We start from the raw sequence: 27,221 nt of genomic DNA, 5'->3' as shown, positions 1-27,221 counted from the left end.
CGCCTCCAGGACTGCCAACTGCCAAATTTGCACCTAAAAACCAAATTACATCTATTCCGCCAAACATGTTTTTTTACAATAGAGCAAACAAAAATGATGCGGTGCAACACAGCTACCGAACAAACTGGAGGGTCTACCCCATATAAAATAAAGCCCTGCCCTACCGACCATGAACGGTCTCCCGTAACACGGTCGGTCCAGGTCTGGAACCACTCCCATAAGTTTACTACAAATCAAGAATGCCAAAAAAACATGAGCAGTACTCTTTAAGCTGTCACAGCCGGCCCTAGGGCACAGTCCATCACCCAATCGCCAATAATATCTCTTTACGTTGGTCACCAAGGCACCCTGTGCAACTCTCCATGCGAGATCACGGAGCCTGCAACCATTCAGCCTTGAATGCACCGAACGCCATACTTCGGCAGAATGACGTCCCTGGACAAAAGTTGCATTCAAGGCCTAATCCCGCAACGAACAGTGAACGAGGGCCGGCTGTGACAGGTCAACAGGGGGCAACTCAATCAGAACGGAGCAGATGACACGCACCACCCATCGACGCAGGTGCAAACCGCCCCCAAAACGTACAAAATATGAACAAGGCAACCCTGGGTCAGTTACCGCTACAAACAACTGCTTCAATAACAAAAAGGTCAATTTACTTCCCAGATGAACCACCCCTAACCCACCCTTCTCCAGTTTTTGGTACATTACCGCCCTTTTGACAAGCTCTGTACCACCCGACCAAATAAATGAAAATATCGCTCTCTCCAACCGCACCAGGACGCGACGCGGAATTGGATACACCGCGCCCGGGTACCACAAGATGGGCGAAACAAAACGAATATCAGCATTAATGGTAGATGCACAGAAAACGAAATTTACTCCAATTGCGAGTAAAGTTACATCCCCAATTCTACTAGACAAATGTGAGTAAATTTACGACCACTATGAGTATGCTTACATGGTGTTGGTAGTAAAGTTACTATATAAGCCTCGTAAAGTTACATCCCGAAAACTACCAGGAAGTTTGTTTAAATTTACTAGTCGAACCATAAACATACTCAAGCCATGAGTAAAATTACTATTCACTTAACTATTTATGTAATCTTAAGAAATGAAGGCTGAGAAAAAATATTGTAGTTTTGTCAATGTTTTATTGAAACAAATACGTATCAAATTAAACGCGTCAGAACAGAACAAAACAAGGCACAGTAAACACATGTACTCTCATAAAACAGTTAAAGTATTCTAAGACTTGTTAAATTGATATCTTCCTTGAAAGTACGTAAAAAGCAGATGACTTTGATCAATCTTTTCCGTTCATGAAAGACACATAATTTTCTTTCCAAGATATGCTTTGGCTAATTAACTTCATGTATATACTAGGACTTATAAAACGACCAGATATTATGACGAGAACGAGAAACACCATTGATTTCCAGTCAATTAAACATCAACGATTATTTGTTTTCGTAGTACAAAAAACTCTGCTTTTTAGATTTCTCCCGCCCATGCATGTGTACATCTCAAAGGGTTACAATGTTTTGCGTATTGACACTAAATACATTGTTATGATACTAAATTGTAATATGAAACTTGAGTGATTTACTTATAATATCATCATGGAAAGGTTGACATAAACTTGAAATGATGATCGTTCATTGGCAAGGGTTAACAATTATATATATATATGAATTAAAGTGCATCAAACATGGATTTGTAAGTGCAGACCAGAACTTTTTCAGCCCATGCAGCAATTATTTATGAAGTATAAATAATTTATATGAAAGAAAATGGAAAAGAACAGTCAAAACCTTTCTTTTTTCAAAAGTTTCTTTGCATTGGTAATAAAATGAAGAAAAACATACACCTAAACTTTGAGAAACAATAACGACCATACTTTTTACACTTTTTTGCTTTCAATTAGTTTTCCATTGTATAGAACTCTTAGTCTATTAAAGTTCTAAACATCAGAGCTATAAGAAGGTCCTTTGAATCAATAATTGCATAGTTTGTGTTTTTTCTGTTCTGGACTAATATCATTGTTTCAGCCAGCAGTAATGGAGTTTAACATATCTTTCATACTCAATATCAAAGTTACAGCAAATGAGGGTGTTTTACACTTTGGAGGTACATGAAAGTACCTTTTCAATAAGTGATTGTACACCTCGTGTTGTTCTATTCTTCGCTCCAAGCATGGTTTCTGCCAGCAACAAGGAATTTTGACATTCCTTTGGATACTCCATATCAAAGGCAAAGTATTAGACCGTGGGCCGAAGTCCAAAATCGTTTAAGTTCGTTGCAACACAGAGAGGACTACCAACAAATGCCATTATAATTGTGAAAATAATATGAAATCACCATTATCGATTGTTCCCAGTTGTCTAACGTCCACATTTTTGCAGTTGTTATTAATAACCGTTACCATTTTAATCAAATTTGGAGAGAGTTTATAAGGCGAAAATACAGCGTATGATGTCACGAGTAACCAATCACAATCGCGTCTACAGGCTTGCGCAATACTTTTTAACATCTGGGAACATTTGAACATGGCGACAACTAGTGATAAGGCGGCCTGCCGAACGAAAATGAAATTATAATGCATTATCCATGTTTCAAAGACAGCCTCAGAGAAAATGACTGCATTTACCAATGTCTCCAAAGCTTAAGTAATCACATGTGCTAAGGAATGGAAGGCTTTAGGTGGAGAATTAGGGGATATTGCCAATACTATTTTGTCTGACAATGCAGAACTGAACTTGACGTTGGACACAACAACGTGCGGGTATCATCGGCAAAGTTATATGAAGTTTACCGACGTTTCCAAAATCTCCAAGGCTATATCTAAACTTACACAATCAGCTGGTGAGTTGTATTTAAGTATTCTTGAAATATTACATTGAAAATGAATGCTCTAATCGACTGGAAACTGTGTCATTCGAGTTCGTACAGTTACAGTAACCACAGTCCTTCTCAACTAGCCTAGGCCTACGCGGTAAAAAATGTACACAGCTCTAGCTAAGTTATAACGTTGACTAAACCAGTGTTATTCAATAGACCAGGCTATGCTGAAACAAAAGGTTGGCTGGATGTACGTTCTGTGTACAATTTGTCACAGGAACGAAGAGGGTTGCTGGTTCAGGTAAAACTTGCATTGAGTTCAAAGTTTCTTTCCCCTTGGTATGGTCTTTCAAATATGCTGTATTTCTTGTTGAAGATGTCTTGTTTATATATTTTTGGAACTAATGCGAGTTAAACCAACTGAACAGTTACAACCCGTCTCTTAAATACAGGCCTTCAAGTAAATGATAATCACAAAGTAAATATATGATCGTCATCCTAGGCTCAATTCAACAAAACTGTTGTTGAAATCTCTTTCTTTATTTTCTGTCTTGCAGAGGATTTACCAGCTAAAACTGATACTGCACAGATTTTGGAGACTTCACACACAATGATCAATCAGGTAAGATTTCCGGCTGTTGCCTTCAAATAGAGTGCAAATATGTACGTGTTGGAATATAGGCCTATACAAATACCTATGATACTGTAATGATGCAAAACATAGCTCTTTTAACATACATAACTGCTTGTAGTCCCGTTCCGTGTGTGAACATATCATTGAAAAAAACGACAACATGGTTCGGTAAGTAAACAGACATGCATACTGTCTTGCTTATTAAATGTATTTCAATGGAAATTCAGGTCCATGTACTGTTTAAAAGTAAATAAGGGAGGGAGGAGGAGGGAGGAAATAATTGAATTGTAAAGTAAAAAATTAATGTACAATAATCAATTTTGCAAAGCTCATGGTATGCAGCATAAGTTAATAAGCATATTTTATTTGAGTTTTATCAGTCACTGTTTTTCTTAATGTGGACATTTATTGCAATGTTGCATATCTCTTTTTAAACTATCTATCAGCTATGCAACATTGAAGTGATTGAAAGCAACTTTAAATTACTTGAGGTGAAGTCAAGAAGCCCATTTGTGTATCACAAATACATATTAAATAAATCTTCATCTGCTCTGTCAACAGAATGAATGGATCAAGGACCTGCCCCAAAGCTGCTGAGATCAGTCCACACACTACACAGTGGCCACATTCTGTCTCCAGTAGTTATATTATTCAAGACCTTCAAATTAGCAATTCTGCATGAGAGACGACATGATGGAAAGTTGCCATGTCTAAATTCCTGCAAATTTTCATGAAAATGTACAATGTACTTCATAGGTCCTGTAACAGTTGATTCACAATTTCTATACGTAAAATCTATTCATTGTTATTTAAACATGTTCGTATTCATAATTTGTGAGCTCGGCAGCAATCCTGTGCTGTCCTGCATGGCAAATATTCCCAGATGTGGAATTCTTCACATTACAGTACCGCACAATGGTTACTTTAAATTGTTTTGTGTACGAGGCCGAGATGTCTCTCACTCGACATTTTTTGAGAGAGGGTGCACAGCCTTGTACAGATAGGCCGACCATGCATGTTGTTAAGACACAATTTATCTTTGCCACACCTATCAGAGTGCTTAACTGAGCCGACATTTGTAAAGAGTCCAAAGAGGTACGTTATTTTATGTTATGGTTTAGATGCAAATTTACCCCGGACCTAAAGGCTTCTTCCTGTCCAATTGTAATATGTATATCCATCAATTACAAAGATAGTAAATATTCTTTTCGTAAGAACTTAGCGACAGTTTTGATGGGACTATATCACTGAATGGACTAGCCTTACTACCATAGATGATATATTCACTTGTTATTGTATATGTATTCGATAGAATGTGCATATTGTAGTTGTTTGTATAATTATTATTTTTATTTGTAGTTTTCACGAAGGTAAACAAAGAAAACCAGATGAATAAGTAAAGAGCAATCTTCCGTGGAAGACTCGGTCCTAATTTTTCACGGCTACAGTTACAGGTCCTGGTCTATGAAAATGTATACATACTGTAGCTATTAGATATAGTAAATGTTTTCAATTGTTACTTCAGTTTAACAATATTTGTAAAAAGGAATTTATGCACTGGTGATGGTGTGTGCCTGTGATGTATTGGATTGTACACATAATATTCTAAGTACATTTTCAAACTTGCATGTAGGCACACCAACTACATCTCTTTTGGTCAAAAGTGGTGTGAGCTTTGAAAATGTTGTTTTCCAAGGAATCTCCAACTCAGTTGACTCTCTGAATGGTTATATAAATGTAATTATCATTGTACCACATAATGTCCTCACTCAGTGCATGTTGAATGTCTTGTTCAAAAAGTGTAACAATAACTAGAATACTGTCACTGTTCATATATGCCGTTGACCAAATATGCTAAATGCTTGTTTTTATTTACACTTCTTATTCATAATGTTTTGGCCCTTTATAAAGTAACTGTAAAAAAAGAAATGGTTCCAAAAAAAATTATGAAAAAATATCTTTTGCAATAATAATATAATACAGAACTGAAACCAACACACCTTTCTCGCCTTCTTTACATAACACTTTATGGTTTACATTGGAGCTTCACTCCCATATGCTTTCCTCATTTATAAACTAGATTTATACATATCCCCTCCTTACACCACCTCACCCTTCCCCATCTTTCCCAATCCCTTAAGTTTGCCTCAATATTTTCAATTCAAGAGGGGCTTAATCTCTGAAATTTTGGAGAGGGGTTGGATTTTAAGCACCATTTAATATATCCATGTCCAGCTACCAAACATAGGTATGGGAATTGCAGTGCATAGAATTGGGCTAGGCAGAATGATGTTTGGCACATGATCAAAATAAGACTGATTTTCCATGTAATTACAATGAAAAGCATCGCGAAGTAATTTTAATTAGAATTTTTCGCATAGCACTATGCAATGCTCCGATATACTGAAATGGACAGCGCCCTCTATTTCTGTTTTTAGTGCTTTGTGACCTTTTAGTAGACCCCCTCCCCCCACTAAACAAATTATCATTCCACATATGTTCAAAATAGCCGGCGGGACCTCAACATGAAGGTAGATTCTCCTTCTGCTCAATTTTATGGTATTTGTGGTCTATTCTATTTTGTGCAGGATATGTATGGGGAAATTGCCGCCATTTTGGCCTAAAAAACATTAATGTGCAACATTGACACTTGGGAACAACTGACTTTGGAAAATAATACATATTGCTAATAAAATGTAATGGGTTTCATGTAGACCCCGTGACTTTGCAACGAAAATGAATTTTTAGATCACTTCGGCCCAAATTAGACAACAAAGAGCATCTAACATCGATTTGCAAGTACAGACCAGAACATTTTCAGCCTGCATAACAATTTCTTCAGGGGCGTACAGATCTCCTTTGTAACAAACTTTTGGGTGTGCTGTAAGAAGTGAATCTTCCTCCTGAAGAAGATAAAATAATTGAAAAAAACATGAAGTTTCAAACAGTCACAAGAATGTATAAAAATAATTATCATTAGTCTTGAATCAACTTCAACCCTTTTAAAGATATCAATGGTTTCCACATTATTGTCATAAATATATGTTGTGTTTGGTTAAAAAAAAAAGTCGGCATAATATATTTTTTACAAAGTAGCCAACAATTTATGTTCAGCAATCCCTGGATCAAGTTTGCATTTTGCTATCATAACATAACCTGATCTCCAACGAGGTAGGAAGACAGCTTCTCTCCCTTAAAGTACAACGGTACAAGTACAAGAGCTGTGAGTGTCACGGATTCTTTTCAAGAGAGCAGTCGACAACGGTGTAAAGACGGACAGAGAGAGTATATGAGTTTCACAAGTTCAATATTATTGTTAACCACAACAATAAAATTAATATTGGTTACATAGAACAAAATAAATCATCATTTTCTATATATATCCTTTTAAACTTCCACTTCTATACTTCATATGGCTTTCTTTCTTATGGTCCTAGTTTTGTTCGTTGAGGGTTCTGTCAACGTTTATGGTTACTACACAAATGAATGTTTTTTTTCTTTCTATATACGAGCGTCGGCCTTTTCCTTTTCGTAGTTTCACGTTCTCTTTCTTTCCTCGTTCAAGCTTTAATTTAGTTTCTTCCCTGCCTCTTTTGCCATCTATAAAAGTACAATAAACACCGAATGTAATTCGTAAAGTAATGAGTCCATGTTATCTCAATGAAGGTGAAAGTTGCTTTCTTTTGAACTAAAATTCTGAGCTAACATTAAACAAGAGCAACTTACGGTTTTGCTTTCGGTTCAAGACCGAGATTGAAAAGAGAGAGCACGTGGCTTTACTGTTCTATTTATACCCGATGCCGACGGAATTCCGATACTCGTTAACAAAAAGCTGATTACGTAATGCATAAGGATACACAAAACCATGGCTAAATAATTAGCATCCAATTAACTAAACACGTAAAGTAATCAATAAAATACTTAAGGGGGTTATCCCGGAACGGGTTGTGACAGTGAGGACCTTTGCTTCTAGAGAAAGTTGAATAAAATATAATGTAGTATGTATTCGCACACATTCCTTTGTCAATAGAGCTCCCCGTCTTAGAGGTGCTAATAATATTTGAAAAATGGCACATGGACATTTCAAATATCAGAAAGGGACAAAATATCACAACAAGAAATGTGGATAAAGATTTAATGCTGCAGCTTTTTGGCAATTTGATTTAACCCAATTTGTCAATTTTCAAGTCCTTGTGCAAAAACATGTGAAAAAACTGTTTCTTCCAAATGATCCTGCAAAAATCCATTCAAGAACTAACACTTCCCAAACTCCCTTACCAACAGGCCAGAATAATCGATAAACTGCAATAACATGATTTACCTCTTATTTTTGTAGCATTTATTTGTACATTTATGCATATGGTAATAGTACTAAATATGCATCAGTTTACTATTAAGTACAGCACATTTTACATACAACCTCATGTATGCTAAAAATTTTGAAAGAGATAATTTTGAAAAAGGTGCATTGTCGTTTCAGAAGTTCATTAACTAAATGTGTTTTTTAACCTCTTACCTATTTCACTATGGCTGGAAATCAGCTTTTCATATACATAAATATTCTACATTAGTGAAGTAAAATTACCTTTAGCTTGGTCGTTGGTTAAGTTGGCAATTGCCTCCCTGTAGTTGTTAACAATCGCTTTAGCATTCTTTCTGCTTTGGCAGCTATCTATTAAATATTTAGCATATGCCTCTAAGTTGCTCATCAGATCTTTTGCATGACAAGCATCAATGCTGGGGGTTATTCGCCTCATCTCGATGAGAATCTGTTGTACAAAATGTAGAAGTTCATATTTCAGCAAAGCAAATTTGTAATGAGAAAATACAAAATTAAAACATATTTGTATGAAAAACAGACGAAAAAGGCCGACACTCCTTGGGTGGCGTCGAGACATGAAACCATTTGTGCATGCCACTGTCCATGCCATAGAGAAATAGAAGTCTAGATTGATGTTAGTATGAAGCAAATATATAAATTTAAGAGAATATTCCACTGTGTATGGCCATTGAACACCATCTCATTCCCTACTCAACTAATGAACATATGAAACCATTTCAAAATGTTGTTTGCATATCCCAACAAGAACTGTAATGCAAACTGCAAAATGCAAATGTTTTGCAGAATGATATATTTGACAACCAGACAAAGAAAGCAATTACATGGATGTTACAATAAAGATAGTAGCCTTTGATCATGAACGTCATGGTTACATAAGTAATCAGAACCAAAAAGCATATCTATCTTCATGATGCATGCTGAAATGTTACTTTCATTAAGAAAGAAAAACAATGGAAATGGAGAACAGTATGAAACACATCATAAAGTTCCAAGGAGCAAATTTTAACTTGTGCTTTTGTAGGAGGAAGGTTTACCTGTCTCTGTGAAAACAGACAAGGAAATTCCCGCTTCAGCTCAGCTACAGTAGGCTTTTCATCGATAATCCATTTTCTTCTGGATTGAAAAGTTATCTCCATCATCTGTGATATCTTAACTTCATTTTGTCGAGCCCTTCTTGCCTCTTCCTGCATCCACCTATGAAAACACAAATATCAAACAATTGGAGGTCACACCAACCATGCATTGCAAAACAAAAGGCACCACCGTGTCCTTCTAGAACAAGAAGTCTTGATTGATTTCTTTTAGTTTTAAACCCTTGATTACCATTCTGATGCCTACATGGAAATGATACAGTTGAGAAGGAGCAAGAAGAGTGTTTTTGTTTTGTTTTTCAGAAGAAAAAGAAGATTTATTACATTCATATTCAGCCCGTATCAAAAAAAGTAAATTACTTACTACATATATACTTACTTCTGCTTTAGCTGGTGTCACTCCACTACTTTTTCTCTTCTTTTCCACTGACATATGCTTTCTCTCATTCCTCAATTTGTCCATTAACTTCATTCTCCAGTATTCCTGTTTAAAAAAATAATAATAATTTGTACATCAAAATATTGGATAGTCAATATTGAACATGGATTCCCAAATGTTTTCCCTCAAAAGCCTTCCCCCCCCCCCCCAACTCTCCCTCTGGCTCTCCATATACCTGTTTATTTCAAACTCCATAATATTCAACCTTCAGTGACCATGTCCCAAGCTCTAGAAATATTACACAAAGAACAGATGTTTTCATCAGACTTACATAGTATTGCTGAAAGTTGTAACTATTTAATAATTGCCATCAATCACGATTACACTTTGATCGTCCAATTAATATAGCTCAAAACCAATGTTGGGATTTCTCAAATTTAAGAGTGAAATCGATCAGCTGTCAAAAGTCAAACTAAAGCAGTTTTTCTGCCAAAATATCTTACAAATATTGATTTTCTTACAACAATTTTGTAGTATTGCTCTACAAATCAATCAATATCATGCCAAGACTCAATATAAAAAAGTATGAAAACGATATGCAGAGAAAGGAATGACAATAATGATGTCACAATTATTTAATCATTGTAATCGAGGTAATGAAGAGAAGAGCTGCACCATTAATCCACCAAAATTCCTTTCAGCACAAGTGTGCAGCCCTGAACCCATATTATGCAAATTTTCAAAAGTGATCTCTTACTACTGGACGGGCTCCAGGGATGGTTTCCTTTCCAAGGAAGGGGTACTTCTCCAATAAGCATCTCACTGCCTCTGAGTAGTGAGCTGACAATGGATAGCTGTATGTCGATGGACCAAAGAGCAACTATCAATACATGAAAATAACCAATGGAAAAGCACTGCAAGATTTGTGACCACTGTTGAATGAACATCTTTGGGTTAACATATTTTGAGAGATTATGTATGAATTTCTCCATAACCAAAGTAACTGTCACATAAATAATTGACATCATTCAACAACAAATGCTTTGACAATTAAGCTTGTCCACAGTAGTGATCCATTTAGTAGATTTGTTTGCACCCGAGTAACCGTTAATTTGACCGTTGCACAACCAATATGCTAAGATATATCCTACATAACTTAGCAACCTCTTTTGTAACCCAACAAATTGTGAGGTATGGTAAGAGTGAGGGATGGCATCAGTAAAGTAAATCTACTATTAACAAGTGTTACTTTAACTTACCTTGTAGAGCCTGCCATGTAATCAAACAAGGTTTGGACTATCTGTCTCCATTCTCTGTCGTTAGGCATTCTCTCTGCGTTGAGCTTTCCCTCCAACACAACTGGCAGTCTTGGCAGAGCAAATTTGTCTGACCATTGCTTCCTGTGAAGAAATATTTTGGATTAACAAACCGGTTATCTCCACAGCTTTGCAATTTTATATAAACCAACATCTACCATCAGATCCTTAGCCGTAGCACGAACGTGTTAGTTCATTAACTATGCCATCCTCCCCTTCTACCCCCTCCCCCCTTCATCAGCTCCTCCTGTTGGTTGTTATTTAACCACACCCAGAAGAATGTCCGGTGATGCATCTGGGTCTTCTTTCCAAGCAATCATTACAGTTACTGTTCGATATGTTACAATGATGCTATCAGCAAGTAAAGGTCAGCAAGTAAAGGACAAAGTTATTTCAAGGTTTGAAAGTTTTCACATTATAGCATGGGTATTGATCATACCATTGAGGGTAAAACATTGAAGAAAAGGAACTTCAGTATCTTACATCTCATGCCATTTTCTCTTGAAATCTGACTCTCCGGTACTGCAGTCTTCTTCCACATTCCATGAATGACTAGAACTTGTTGAAGCTGAAGAGATATCTTCAGCCAGAGAGATTGATTGGCAACTTTCTTTTTGGTGTGCAAGTTGAATCATACTACTTATGAAGTTTTTTGTTGGTGGCTCAATTTGGATTGGAGCATCTGAGAAGTTATAACTTTCATTAAATAAGCTGTTTGTTGAGCTTAAGTCAGTCAAGTTTATTGGAAGTGTATCCTCAAGAGGGATGGTAATTATTTGGATTTTTCCTCTTTGTGGTACCTGATGGATTTCCACATCTACCCAATCATCCCATGTTTTGTAATAAAGTTGAAACCTGATATCCTCATCTATGTGAAATTCAGTTCTCACTTTTTCCTTTAAAGTTGATATGTCTTCAACCTCAAAGACCTGCTTTTGTTCTTTGAAGGTGATATGAAATGTTGACATGTTGGTGCTCACTAATACTGATTTAGTTCACAATGATAACTTCTACTTCACACGCTCTTTTTAAGACAAAGTTAATTAATGTTGAAAACCCAATTAAGCTGCAAAATACGATTGTGTTTTTCCCTTCCAAAAAACAGTCTCTTACATGTAGGTTATCTTTGCTGCATTTTTCAAGGGCAATGATAAAACATGTACCATTTTTAAAGCTAAGGCAAGTTTTGGCATGCTAATTTTTTATAGAAGATGAGGCTTTAGAAACTGCAGAGCCTGATGAGAAAAAAAATGATATAAAATGTATCAAAATGTGACACTTGTTTGTGCTGATTATGGCTAGAGTACTGCAAGGCTGCCCACCAACTTAAAATACCAAGCATAAAAGCAACAAAAGGTCTCCTGACCTTTTTCATAAGTATGTGCACAATGGCTTACAGGCCAGCATACTCTTGATGCAACTTGTACTTCATTACTACATAGCTTTTAGTACGAACTTTGTACATTGGTAAAGCATTGTGATCAAGAAAAGTCCTACTCTGAATGATCACTTTTCTGTTTGACTCTACAACAACATATGCATGACAATTCCTATCAAAGCACTCAGTATCCATTTCATGAATAATGAAGTTAAACTTGCAATTGTGAAAAAACACAGTTTCATTAAGCCAAATTGGCACATTCTCTCAACTACATTCAGGATAACACATGCCTCCAGAATCATATCTCACCCCATTGAAATGTACAGACATTGAGACATATACCTCGTCACATTCGCCAGTAATTTTCAAAATGAATGGTGTCATTTCAGGTGATAATTCACCAATCTTGATCATTTCACCTTGTACCGGTAAAGTGTTCTCTTTGCCCAAATCTGAAGTTGACATAATGATACTCTGAAATATTTGGTGTCTCTTTGCCAGGGTATGTTATATTTTTTCAATTTTTAGTAGCCCTTCAGATATCTTTGAAGTAACAATGTTTTGATTCAAACCTCAAAGTCCAAAAATGTGATAAAGGTCCAATTGCATCATTTGTTTGGCATAGTGGGTCATAAAATGCATTTTGGGTGTAACATGTGAATTTGGATATAGCTCACAAAACAGCTCTAAGCAATCGAAAACCACACCATTGAGGTAAACACATGACTGTTTGGTCACACTAGGACTAGTCACAAGGTCCACAATGTCAATGATATATAGCAAAAGTTGCCACTTTTCATCTTTTTCTTCAATGTCATTTGAAAACATCAAGAAAAAAGGGCGCATCAAGCACCACATTTGACAGGCTTTTTGCCTTACCTTAACTGAAGAGCATGACCAAGATAAAGTAGAGGGTGTTTGATTTGTCAAAACTTGCATATGCAAAATCATTAATCCTCTTATTGATTGTTCAATGTCTGCACATATAACGTCATCACAGTGCTCAAAATTTTGGGACAAACGCCCTCAAACAAGTCATGAGTCTGGTGGTAGCCCATCAATTACATGAAAATAATGAAGGGAATTCAAAGGCGAATCCAGCTTCACACCATACGCAGTTGACATTTCGCTGTCATATTGCACTCTGCTCACATGAATCCTATGGGCATTGACTGTTCTTTCCATATGATTTTGGTGAAGCTCATTTTTTCTGAGACTTTCAGATGTGCACATACAAAACCTGCACACACGAAAACCTGAGAAAGATTCTGTAAATCCCCCTATGAAATGTCTGGCTAAATTATCTGCTATGACACTACAAACTGAACCATAAAATTTGTGTTCTACGCCATCAACATTTACCTGAATTCCATGTTGCTCTAGAATGTTTACATCATCCATGAGGGGTTTGATAACTGTATCCAAGCCATATTTTTTCATTAATGAACTTTTGCAAGCCAAACTAATTGAATATGGTTCACAGAAGATCGATATTTTGGTTCAACATTTCCAATAAACATGTACATAGCATTCACTTTATGTATGTCCCTAGAGGATATACAACCTCAAAATCATTTACATATAAGTGAATTTGAATTGCAGTTGAATGAATTTGAAAAAGTCTACTACATTTAAATTTGGCTCCATCACAATAGTCCATCATAATATCTGGATCCCTAGATGAATGTCCATTGATAACATGTGGTAAAATTTCAGCATTTACCAACATAGACTGCAAAGTACCTAAAATAGAAACATATTCGAATGTTTCTTTCTTGCCAGATGCTTCAAATCCAAGACAAATTTGTAGGGGATCCCCCAAATTCAACTGTTGTCTACAAAAGTGAAGTTGATGATTCTCACTAGCCATGTGTTCAAAGGCTTTACGAAGTTTGTTTTCCTTTAATACTCCCTGAATGTTAGGACAATCTTTTATATTTACACCCATTGCAGGTAAATCAATATTTATGGCATTTTCAATGTCAAGAAGATTTCAAACAAAGAGTTCATTATATTCACTAGCAACTTCATCTAAAATTGTCCGAGGTAATTTTTGAACTTCTCTCAATTTTAAAACATGGATTGCATATGGAAATAGATACTGGTTTTCAAGTTGATTTTGGAGGTGAGAACTTTGATCTGTTATGTTTGCTTCATATTCTAGCGTTTCAGAATTGGTATCTTCATGATCGCAATGCATTTGCATGTTTGCTTCCTCAGACATAGCCAGTGTTCCATCCAAATGACAATTATTATGCACCCTTTTCAGATGTTTCTTAAATGAATAAATTTTAACATCCCGCATCTTAGTCAAAAATTTTGCTCATCAGAGTGACTGAGGTGTAAATGTTCTAAGAGTTTGTTGAACCTTCCTGTCCAAAAGACCAAACATTTTGGGCATTGGTAATTTAAATTCCACCTATTTTCTGCCATGCTTACTTTGCGTATGTTTGGCTCCTTTTCAGGACTGTCGTTCTGCAGTGTTTATGAAAATCTGAAATGAAAAAGAAACAGTTCATTTCAAAACATCATTATAAAGAGCGTACGAAATATGTTTTCCAGCTATTTAAAGATAAGACTGTTGATAGCAGTATTACTGACTGATTAAATGTAACTTGGTATAATCCAGTAACACCTTTCTATGTAGGCCTAAAACATTTATAAAATCACATTTAGGCATTACCATCAATGGGCCTATATTTGACTAATGGCTTTAAATTCAAAATCATGATTCAAGGCAGTTTTCTATACTGATGCCTACAATGGCCTGTTGAACAGAGCATGCTTTCAAGTGGACTATGGTGAAAGTCTATGATACAGTTGAAGTATAGTATAAAAATCATCGATAAAACAGGACAAAAGAAGAATTTTGTAGCCCAAAAGTAAGACTTTTGCAAGTAGTCAATATTCATCAACGTTTGCAGCACTTTATGAATATTTTAGGCAATGGCATTGTCCGTTGATTTTCACATTAATATTAATTTTTTTTGGTGACGCTTTGAGAAGAATAAAGTAGTCTGAATGAAATAAAACAAAAACAAGTAAAAGGAAGCTTCAAAAAGTAGGAGAAACTATTAACTGCTGTAAATTAGGCCTATATGCATTTTAAAACTAGGAGACATCGATCAGCATCTGTTTATAACATCAAGGACATGACAGAGCTTTGACTAACATCAATAATTTTATTATTCTTCCCTCCTTATCATCAGAATATGACAATAAATCATCTGATGTACGTTTCTCACTAAATTTCATCCAGCCTAGTTCATCATGATCAACTACTTCATACTGGTACACTTATGAATTTAGTGAAGGATTTTGTAGCAATGGTGATTCAACTAAGCGGCCTTTGCATTGACTTCTGTGGTCTATTGTGACTGCAAGAATAATTAAGGCTTTTAGTTTAACGGGTTTGTATTAACAATGGCAGACCTATATAATTTGAATGAAATTAGGCATATAGGCTAAGCCTAATTTTATTCAAATTCCTAGGTCTAGTGCCTGACTTTCACATTTTAAAAATAGTATATTTCTACCTCTGCTGACCCAATGATAAGCTACTTCTGCTTCTCACCCGACCTTTACTACATTAAGAGTCATGTACCCTATTAGTATTAAGCTAATATTAATAAGGTAGCCTAGATGATGTTCCAACTTCCAAGTAGCATGGCAATTTGGTTGTTCACCTGTTCTTATAATAGGCCCTAGGCCCCTAGTATTATTTTGTTTTTAACAGTACATCTGTAGTTATAACAAGTATCATCTCTTTCACAATATTACCCTATAGGGCCTACTGTTAATACCCCCCTGCCCCCACTCTGCTTTGGCAGGGCTAGGGCCAGCACAAACACAATGAAATTGCTACTCGTTAGGATTAAGTAAGGCTGGACTACACAGAACCACATATATCATTGCAGTCATAAACTTTCGGCTAAGTGGAACAATAGTACTAGTGTGCTTTTTACGTGACCCGCCATGCGGGATACAAAACGTCACGGCCAAACGGCACTACCGAACCATCCCATTCTGACAAACGAAACTCAGGTCTAGCGAGCCCAAAAAACATACGCCCGCCGACCTGCAGAGACAAAACGCCCACCACCCCCCACTCACACATTCAAAAACCTACAAAAGGACGACCCGCACGCAGCGAAACGAAAAACCCCTCCCCAGCACACCAGCGTCCAAAAAAGGCAGCCTCAGATAAACGGCGAAAATCGCCTTCGTGCTTTTTACGTGCAAAGAAACGGACACGGACCAAAGGTCAACAAAACCAAAAACAATCCCAGTCTGTTTAACAACCACCAAAACCCAACTGAAAACCCACAAACAGAAATCTCTCACTAACCCCACAAATGTATAAAATATAGCATTTAACGTGACGTGAAAAGGACACGGACCCAAAGGCTAACAGAACCAAAACAATAAAGCTCCACAAACCAGCCCCAAAAAGCCAACACCAAACCACAAACAGAAAACCCCCAACCCATATTATGTAAGGACCACACAAACCCCCCACCCCACACATAACAACTAACTAATTCCAAAATTCATCCGGGGTACGCCGTCCCGATAGCAGACGACAGGCTTGCGCATTACCTGCGAAATTTTCCCAATACGGGTCTTTTCAAGCCCCTAACAGTATTCCCCCTTTTCTTACGAGGGAGCAGAGTTCTTAACTCCTCGTCAACCTTGATCGAGTGGACCTCCCTGTCAGGAACAGGAGGTCCACTAGCGACCATCGTGTCCGGTATAGCGGAAGCGGCTGCGGGTAGGGTGGAAGGGCCACTCGAGTCAATGAGATCAGTGGCCTGTTTTGTCTCATCAAACCAATCGGAGGACTCCTTAGCCACAACTAATAAGGCTGTAGTGCAGTCCTCCATTGGCGAGTCAGAATCTGGGCCACTTAATGTCTCTTGGGCCGGTTGACTCGGGGCCCGACTAGTATCACCGATAGCGGGCGTAGCTACCGGTGAACCAGTACAAGCGGCATCCTGCGCCGCTCCGCTAGTACCATCTCCGCCGTTTTGTCCTGCTCTGCCTCAGTGGGCAGGCTGGCAGTCTCGGCAAGTTCGATCAGGGGAGAGGTCGGACACGAAATGGGGAACAAAGCCTCCATCGGGGCGCTAGTGTCGGACACTGGGGCGATGACAGGAGCATCATGTGGTACGGTGTCAGAGGCCGGGACAGGGACCGCTTCAACCACGCCCGTAGCCACTCTCGCGGCGTATGAGCGGTCTGGGCATAAACGGGCGAGATGGCCCGTTTTCCCACACGAGTTGCAAACGATATCCCCTTTACACTCGGCCAGGGTATGCCCAACCTGTAAACAGCGGCTACACCGCTTGTTCGGGCACAACCTGGCCTCATGCCCTTCCAGCCCACACCTCCAACAAGTGCGAGGCTGGCCCGGGTATGCAATGTGGGCCCTGTGCCCATTAGCCCACAAGGTAGAGGGGATATCGGACTTGAGTTCGATTCTAACTAGTCCCGGTCTTGACACCTTTACATTCAAGGAATTCCGGCTCCGGCTCCGGTCTAATGAGTAACTTATGAAGTTTCCCTAGTTAAGGGAGGGGGGGGGGCTTGATTTTGGAATTGGAGCGAGAGTGACGAGGTACGTGCAACCAGCTATCACCTGTATTTTTACCCACCACACATAAATATGTAAAATATACTCCTTTTGAAATATTGATGAATGCTCACGAAACCTGTATTTGTTACCATCTTACACAACTACTCATCAAAATGCAATATTAATGAGATCTTACAATTACTTAAACTTCCTTACTAATATTTAGCATAAATAATCATGCATGGCTTATGCAGTAAATACATATGCAGCTAGTATGTATATCAATCTGCATAGAACAAAAATATTTGGGTAGTTTGGTAGATGCTGCTTTTGTTTAAGGCTGTTGTCAAAGGGCATTTATTCTTGTATGTATGCCATATATGGTGACATTATTGTAATAATAAACAACAAGAAAAGCCACATTGTACAGTAGCTAGCTTTCCCTTTAAACTGCACAGAAACAAATACCAGCATATATCTAATTCAACATAGAATTATATACAGAAATAATGAACATAGGCACATATGTACACATAAATGGCAATTACTGGCTCTTTAAGCTTTCTATTGAACTATGAAGCTGCAGTAATGATGAAGCCAACTATAGGCCTGCAATATATAATCATATAAACCCCAGAAAGTAAAAAAAATTTACAAAGAAATCATGTTAAAAATTAAAGAATTTAATTAATGGAGGTACTCTAATGAGTAATTGGCCTCAAAAGTCTTTATAAGCAAATATATCACTTTAAGGCACTGTACCACAGCCTTATCCTACACAATACACAGTACAATGAAGAATAGCAAATGCCAGCCCTCATTTTGCAGTAGGGGTAAATAAGACTATAAATAATGCCAATTTCATTAATTGACCAACATACTGTTAAGTTTAATAAATACAGTCAATTAACTCACCCTGTTGGTCAACTTCTCCTGCAAGGATGTAAATTTATATAATACTTTAAACTAAACTTCTTGAACTCTACTGAGATCGATGACTTCTCCAAAGTACCACAAATTATGAAGTGATGGAACAAAGGGAACTGGGAGTAGATGTCTCCAACCAACTCACTAATACTGATCTTCTTACAAACATTGAGAAAAGGACAGATGTATGCAGTCTCTGAGAAGTAGCCAATCAAAGACAAACATTAACTCTGGATTACTTTACCTGGCTCAAAGACACCATACTCTAAGGGGTACAGCTTTGTAGCAGGAGGAACCTGTCATGATGACTCACATCCTGTTTATTCCCTACCCTCTTCCCTTATTCCTCTCTTTGTCACTCTACTGTTTATCTTTCACCTCTACTCTTCCCGGGTTGGTTTATTTCATTCTTCTCTCCATCCCTTGTCTAGTAATCATCTTACATTTCCTCTTACATCTATTTGTGGTCACCATGCTCATTAACCTGTCTGTATTTCTGTGTGTATATTTGTCCCTGCTGTTAATGTTACTTGTCATATAGCCTCCGAAGAAGATCCTGCTAGGCAAACTTACTTATCACATCCTGTTTATAAGAATTCTTTGAAAGGAGCTCTGTCTCTATGCACGGAGCTTTATTATATGTCAATATGCAACTTAGGGAAATACGCAAAACTGCACTTACCACAGTAGATTTATGGTACACTTTGGTAAAGGTGGGTGACAATGTAGTTGTGCATGTCTCATAGAGGGTCTTCTTATTTCATCACTGTTACATTGGTTGTCCAAATATTGATCAGTTTCACAACTGCATCAAATTAGTTCTGTGTAGTTTTGGGTAGATATTGTAATTCACTGATTTCTGTAAAATCGTCACCAATTATTCCAGAAAGCATGATGAATTACAAAAATGTTACATGTTACACAATGAAGGTCATTCATCTTGGGATTTTGGTGGGATTACAACCCACACTCCAAAATCAAGCTTTGGATTCAACCTCATGACAAAGTCTTCACCAAAAGAATGTCCAACCTGGACAACATAACATGCTCTATGTGTAATGAACAGCCACAGAATTTGCTTACGCAAGGCATTCAGGAAACTGTATTAAATGACATAAATTAAGGTCAAAGGAATGATGATAAAGTCTTGATGAAGCTTCAGTTCTATTTTTTGGGGGGAATGAATGAATGGTTCACAAACTGTTATGATTAGCAATGTCGAACCTGAACCTTTACGCCCTTGAATTACATGATAAGGCCCAGACATATCATGTTTCTCAGATCCAATTTTGGGTAGATTCTCACTGGTATTTTCCACAGATGTCTTCAGACAGTCAGACACTAATGCCCAACAAATATGACCCGGCCTTGAACAGGCATTGTGATGTTATGGCCAATGCAGTTATGTCCAAACACAGCACCTACAAAGGCACCTAACCATTTTTTGGGAAGCAGTAGCTGGAATAAAAATGAGCAAGTGCTACAGAAAACAATTAATTGACATAAATTTTACATTTATTTCTTAATCTCTTGTGAGTTTTCTGTAAAATATGCATGATAGGCCAACTTACATTTTTTTCTTCCTGGTTCTCATTTTTAATTTAACAAATACATGCTTCACCAATATTCACGTGCTTTCCTGTACACCTGTTCTGTATGAACAGTACAACAGCATCACAGTGACATCTTTAACGTTCAATGCAAGATTCCGGCTTTACTTAGTCATCACCAAGTGAACAAATTCAGAAAGGCCTAGCCTATGCCCAAAAAGCACGATACTGGGGGCATCTGGACAAGTATGGCCAGTGATAATAACCGTACTAAGAAATAGGCATATAGCCTAACAAGTTACATTAACTCACTGAACAATAACCACAGTAATACTTCGACTACTGTCCTAATCTCCGTTAGGTCTTTCGTACGAGTAAGACTAAGGGTAGTTAGCCTACGAATAGTTAGGGCTGTGTAAGGCCTAACGTTAGGCTAGTACTAGCAGTATCAGTTATCTCTAACATACGCCTATGAATTTCACGACACGACTTACTATATGAAAATGAGGCAGATCGAAAGCGTTGGTGGAGTAGGCCTACTGGTTGGACTTAACATATGCCTTAAGCATAAGCATAGTTAATGCACAGCGAAGAGTTTTGTGTTGCGATAGAAATACTTCAGGTCGTTATTAGAGTTAGCATCCCAGTCGCTTTCTGTAATATCCGACTATCGAAAGTCTCCTTGAATGGCTTGTAAGGGTCCACGATAGTTATCGTGAAATTCATAACATTTGTGATGAAGTTATAACACCATTAGCAACAACCACGATAGTTATCGTGACGACATGGAGATTTGGGTGACCTAATCCGCTCATACACAGATCTACCAGTTCGGCAAGTAAAGGATATAAACAGTCCCATATTTGACCGGGTTAAGTCTTCCTGCAGCATATGGAGAATTTATGGGTGGGGCGTTCTACCCAGATTCTTCTTGTGCTGAATTATAGTACTTGATAAATTATTAATATTTTCAATTACGTGTTTGGTGTAGAATCAATAAACAATACAATGTAATGTGCATAACATTATGTGGACGGTCGTCATCATCCGTTCATTCACTTACGATTATATATTTCACAATTGAGATTACATGTATTGCTAAAGCAAAATACGTTAATACTATTATCCTTATACAAACTATACACCAGAAGGAAATATTTACCTTATGTTGTTTATTTAACAGTTTCTTTTTAAACAATTCATTTCGGAATTGTTTATAATTATCATATTTGCGGCAGGGGTATATTTATTTATTTTTAATGGGGGGTGGGGGGAGGAAGGTCACAGTTATAATCCGTGATTGTTCACGCCAGTTTAGACGAGTGGTTAATTTCTAATGTTCCCGAATAAAGTTGAGAGGACGATATTTGACGGGGTGGTGTGATGACGGCTTACCTGAGCATATCGAGATTTCAGGGTGTGGGGTCTTTGCTGAGAAATGTTATGGTTTGATTTAATGTAGGTGTAATATGAAAATATTTTCAAATACTGTTTTGGTTTATAATTAATACAATTTCATGTGTATAAGTTTATGTGGACGGTCCGTTTAATCCGTTCACGCACTTACACGTAATCTCAATTGAAAAAAATTTACGTTTATTCTATTATCCTGATAACATAATGCACCAGTTAGCTTAATAAAAAAAAGTACTACATCTCAAAATATAGAATGATATGAACAACTAAAAGAATGGGCAACACTACACCAATGGTGTAGTCATCTCTACAGCAAAATATCGTGAAAACGTACACTCAATTTAAGCCTCCTGCCTGTCCCCAAAGCCCCTCCCTGCTCACTCAATACCCACTATTTTGTCTTTAAATGTTCCACCCTCTGTAGATTAACAAATACAATGAGCATTGAATTGTCAATGAATATCCAGTTTCAACTGAAAAGGGTGGTATAATATTCACATAATGAACTTAATTCACTGTTACAAGTATTACCTTCCCTGTTAAAATGCAAATTCTCTGATTTAACACTAATTTCACATGGGGGTTTATTGAGTGTATTGGTAATTTCACGCTCTGATCTGTCTTATCTTGACTTTTTGATAGTACTTATTTCCATCTCACCTGAAATGTTTCAATATGAAATCTAAGTTGATGTATTCCAATATTTCAGTGTTGAAATACAATACTGAAACATTACATGAGATCAACAGTAACTGACTGAACTGTTAACTGCAAGGTTCAAGACCCTTTTGGCTGATTCTCGTCTCCACCTTTGCTGACATTCAACAAAGTGTGGTACTTGCTAAAGTCTTTTATTTTGTGGTTGCAGTTTGCTACGACCTACTAATCGCTTAACTACTAAGATTGAGTAGATCTTCTCCGGGCATAACTATGTTGGGTCCAAAATAGTACTTCATTAATAACAACTGAACATGCATTGAATTTTAATTCAATACTATCCTGCTGCCTAGTATAGAAAATAATGAAGCTTCAACCCTTGTAGACTGCCTGCCTGGTAAACACACACCAAATGGTTGGTTTCTATTTTATTGCTGACATATAAGACAACATACTTTTCCACGTACTACTAGACGGAAATCCGAGAATTTGTTTGACAGTGAAGGTATAAAGCGCTGTTTAATGCATAATATATATATATATGAACAATCCGTACTAGGACCTGAAGTCAGCAATATTTACTAGTCTTATTTACACAGTTATAGAAATGAAACTTTCAGCAATTCGCTAATTAGCATCCATTATTAACAAAGAATTGAAGATCAGGAACCTCTGCTTTAGGAATGAAATGAATTAAGCCATGTTAAACTGCCTCCATGTGATAGTTGATTACTGAAATATTATTTCTAGATACCCAAGTAGCAAAAACAAATACAAAGTTGAAATTTGGTTATGACTTACAATAATGCAAAGTTATGCAAATTAATGTTATGCTTGTAATTTTAATGAAATAAATATGAAATTAAAAGTATTGAAATACATAAATAGTAACACTAGTTTCAGATTTGTATTTATTTATTCCATTTCTGCTTCAGCATCTACTGAAAGCGGCTTTTGACTGCTGCTGGGTTTCTTTGCTTTAACATCGGGTGCTTTTCTATTGTTTTTCTGATCTGTGCAAAACCTGGCAAAACATTACTATCATCCGTTCTAATATCCTCCGCCGACCAATTTATCCTCTTTCCTTTCTTCATTGCCGTGATCTCATTTGAAAATATGAATTAGAAAAATTAAAGTCCGTTGATGTGACCTTCAAAGGAATAATGCACTCGAAAGACATGTTATTCAACATATGAAGCTACCAACCAAATCATGAAATTGGTGAATTCTAACTTGACTGTATAGTTGAAGGGGCGTTAGAAAATGTCACACCATCACTAAAATAGCACAAAAAACAATGCCTTTCACTTTCTATAACCCTATTGAGCTGACTGAGGACTCGGTCCAACAGGTGGGTGGGTCAGATCCATTCCAGTTTGCCCCTATGTACGTATACACTGGCAGTGAGTAAATTTTATCACAACTTTAAGTGAGTTTGAACTTGTACATATCATAAATAACACATTGCTATATGATGAGTAATCATATTTCTATCATGTGAATTCATGTCCAAACATTTAAAAAAATGTCCGTGTTAGTGCACATGTACATGCAATGAAAGAATTGGCCAAATGGAGTAGTGGATATCATAAAATCTGTCACACATGAAAGTCATTTGATGAACTGGAACCCAACTGACAGGTTGCGAACATTGACCTTCTGATATCATTGGCGATTGGGTGATGGACTGTGCCCTAGGACCGGCTGTGACAGCTTAGAGAGTACTGCTCATGTTTTTTGGCATTGTTACTTTGTAGTAAACTTATGGGAGTGGTTCCAGACCTGGACCGACCGTGTTACGGGAGACCGTTCATGGTCGGTAGGGCAGGGCTTTATTTTATATGGGGTAGACCCTCCAGTTTGTTCGGTAGCTGTGTTGCACCGCATTATTTTTGTTTGCTCTATTGTAAAAAACATGTTTGGCGGAATAGATGTAATTTGGTTTTTAGGGGGAAATTTGCCAGTTGGCAGGCAGTCCTGGAGGCGGTGAAGTCTGACATTCGCCTTCAGATTGAAGGCGATTTTCGCCGTTTATCTGGGGCTGCCTTTTTTGGACGCTGGTGTGCTGAGGAGGGGTTTTTCGTTTCGCTGCGTGCGGGTCGTCCTTCTGTACGTTTTTGAATGTTTGAGTGGGGGGGGGTGGGCGTTTTGTCTCTGCAGGTCGGCGGGCGTATGTTTTTTTTAGCTCGCTAGACCTTAGTTTCGTTTGTCAGAATGGGATGGTTTGGTAGTGCCGTTTGGCCGTGACGTTTTGTATCCCGCGTGGCGGGTCACGTAAAAAGCACATTGACCTTCTGATTGTATGCAGGTCATCTTTTCTCTCTTTATGCATCCTTACTTACAGTTTTATTTTCATGGAGATAAAATTAGGATGAGCCAATGATTACATATAATGCAGCAACGTTACAATTAAACATTTTGGAATAAGTTTCTTTTTAAACTCTGTCCTTTTTTTATAGTTCACTTATGTGCAAATACTTTTGGGTATTTTTTTTACATCCACCACGGTATTACACATTCTTCAAAAACCCGTCTCTGTGGTTCTTGTTATGTACTGGTGCTTGTTTATAATTGATTCACCTTAAACTTTGTTACTGATCGGCTTTTTCAAACACACAAAGCTTTTTATAGAAACGATAAAGTTCCACCCCAATTGTGTATAATGAGGACATCTATGAATAACATGGTATCGATTTATCTTCTTTTGCCATGTTGATCGTTAATGAGGAGAAAAAGGCAGCGCGATCCCCTGTCTGGAACCTGTACTTTTTACGCAGAAAGTTCAATTATGCGTTTTATGTTAACAACTTCAACTTTTCAAATCGTCTCTTTTACAGATGTACAGTACGCTGTATACACACAGTGTGACATTTATATAAATACTTCTTTCCGAAATTTGTTGCTGTGTCCGAGCGGGTTATCAAACGAATTAAATGGAAAGGTGTAAATGACAGCTGACCGTACCCTTTTTGGCACCAGCGTCCTCGTCTTCTTCGCCGTCGACGGAGCCTTGCTTGAAGTTGCTCGCTTACGTTGTGCGGGGCGCCTGCGCGGGGTTTCGTTTTCCAGGTTTTCTTGGTGACAGGTTTTCTTTTGGTGGCTGACGACATCCCGACGAACAGTATGTACAATCTCTACGAAAGGTTGCTTCCGATCCGTTGATTCGACCAGATTCAGTTCCTTGAGCCAATCATACTTAAAGCTTCTGCTTTTGCCATAAATCTGGAAGGATATATATAATGTCGATACGGTGAACGACCAAAAAAAAACGCATTTTCAGAACGAGACAACCAAGAAGAATATTTGTAGTTATAATGTTCCTCGGGCTTTCGGTGAAAAATGTCAGGAACTTTTTTTTTTAATTGTTGATTCTAGTCTACAGATACTGTAGGCCCAAAAAGTCTTAAAGATTAAGTTGTCAAATGAAGTGTTAAAAATCGGCCGTACCTCAAGGTTTCCAAAAAAAAAGAACCCCCCCCCCCAAAAAAAGATGCACCTTAATATAAACATGGTGTTCAGGTCAATTGTAACGTGCGCGACTAAAAAATGTTTACATCTACTGAAAGCGGCTTTTGACTGCTGCTGGGTTTCTTTGCTTTAACATCGGGTGCTTTTCTATTGTTTTTCTGATCTGTGCAAAACCTGGCAAAACATTACTATCATCCGTTCTAATATCCTCCGCCGACCAATTTATCCTCTTTCCTTTCTTCATTGCCGTGATCTCATTTGAGAACGAGACAACTAAGCAGAATATACAAAGTACTTGCTAGTTTGCTTCATTATAGGAACATATTCTAAGCCAATGTTTCTCGGGCTTTCTATAAGAAATTACGAGGTGCTTCGCCACTATACGTTGCGTATAAGTTCATAAACCATTAATTTACTTGTAAAAAGATATTAACGTTATATTTTATAAAAGGTGATATCGTTATCGAGATATTGTATTGAGATTAAAAAATAACCAGAGGAAGACTTAATGCAAGTTTACACTATGATAACGAAATGGTAAAGAGGCGTACATTTCTTCGGGGGGGGGGGGCCACTGTAAATCGTTGTTTCTTACTATGCAGTTAAAAGGGTCGTTTTCCTCGACTTTCACAAACTCTCCAGAAGTTCCGTCCGCCTTCTTAATGGTTACTTCCTCACCTTCTGATAGAAAGACGGTTGAGTTGTTTTCCAATTGTCGCTATCCAGCCGACATTGCCGCTTTGGCAAGGGCAGTCTCGTCTTTTCTTTCGCAACCCAATCGGTGACTCTGTAGTTCGCCCAGCGAATTTTGAAGGCGTCAGCTCTCTCCTCCAAAACTTTTCCGACGAGCAAGATTCCACATGCAGGATCCACTGCTTGCACTGACGACTTTACTGAAATAATTTTGGTACTGAATATACTACACGGTAATGGCTTTCTTCGACAGAAACTGTATTCGAATGGTGGCAGGGATCTCGAAGTTCTCTTCTACTGACATCTTCATCTTCGATGGGATAATGCGTGAAGAGTTCTTCGTGGAAATTTTACGAGAAGCTCTCCTGCCTTTCGGTCGCAAACAATTTTCCACAAGGTTTTCGTCTCATGCTAGATAACGACCCAAAACACATCAGTCTGTACGCAAGGAGGAAACCAATATTACATGGTGGAAGACTCCCCCAGAGAGCCCTGACCTAAGTCCGATCGAAAAGGTGTGGCATGAGTTGAAGACTTTCCTACGGAAAGAATGGAATCCACACAGGGAGGAACTGGTGGAAGGAATTCTCAAGTTCTGGAGGGAGCGGGTGACCCCACAAAAGTGCCGAACCTACATCAACAACTTGAAGAAGGCAATACCAGCGGTCATCGATAGTCGGGGAGAGGCAACACAGTATTAAGCTGTGTACAACGAACAAAACGTTTTTTTTTAGGACCATCACATATTCCAAAAAGAGATGACCATCCTCCCTCAAACATGCTTGTATTACATCTTCTGTATTTAAATTAAGGCTTTCATTTTAGTACCGAAGATTTCCCCGGGGGGGGGGGGCAGGGTAAGAACTTATCCTACCACTGATTTCGGGTTATGTCAGGGGCGGTGCTAGCCTCCTGATTAAGTTGGAAAAAAAATCGCCATTTCTAAAATTT

General features: G+C 37.8%; 1 protein-coding gene across 1 annotated transcript; it reads right to left on the bottom strand.

Moving 5' to 3' along the window:
• Positions 1-8,170: 8,170 nt before the first annotated feature.
• Positions 8,171-14,681, bottom strand: LOC139984084 (uncharacterized). Its single transcript, XM_071997790.1, has 5 exons — positions 14,424-14,681; positions 10,045-10,141; positions 9,288-9,392; positions 8,852-9,011; positions 8,171-8,244 (listed from the first exon to the last, which is right to left on the bottom strand). The coding sequence occupies exons 1-4, from the start codon at positions 14,501-14,503 to the stop codon at positions 8,973-8,975; spliced, it is 321 nt and encodes a 106-aa protein (XP_071853891.1). The 5' UTR covers positions 14,504-14,681; the 3' UTR covers positions 8,171-8,244; positions 8,852-8,972.
• Between the last annotated feature and the right edge of the window lie 12,540 nt (positions 14,682-27,221).

The sequence above is a fragment of the Apostichopus japonicus genome, chromosome 17, assembly GCF_037975245.1.
Source record: "Apostichopus japonicus isolate 1M-3 chromosome 17, ASM3797524v1, whole genome shotgun sequence".
Lineage (NCBI taxonomy): Eukaryota > Metazoa > Echinodermata > Holothuroidea > Aspidochirotida > Stichopodidae > Apostichopus > Apostichopus japonicus.
This window is presented reverse-complemented; position numbering and strand designations above follow the sequence as displayed.

Bases quoted from the DNA above. Each gene is read 5' to 3' on its own strand.
- LOC139984084 (XM_071997790.1), bottom strand. From the start codon at position 14,503: ATGAACTGTTTCTTTTTCATTTCAGATTTTCATAAACACTGCAGAACG. The intron at 10,142-14,423 runs GTAAGCATGGCA...ATCGACATACAG, and splicing joins AGGAGCCAAACATACGCAAA to CTATCCATTGTCAGCTCACT. The intron at 9,393-10,044 runs GTAAGAGATCAC...TTTTTTAAACAG, and splicing joins TCCCTGGAGCCCGTCCAGTA to GAATACTGGAGAATGAAGTT.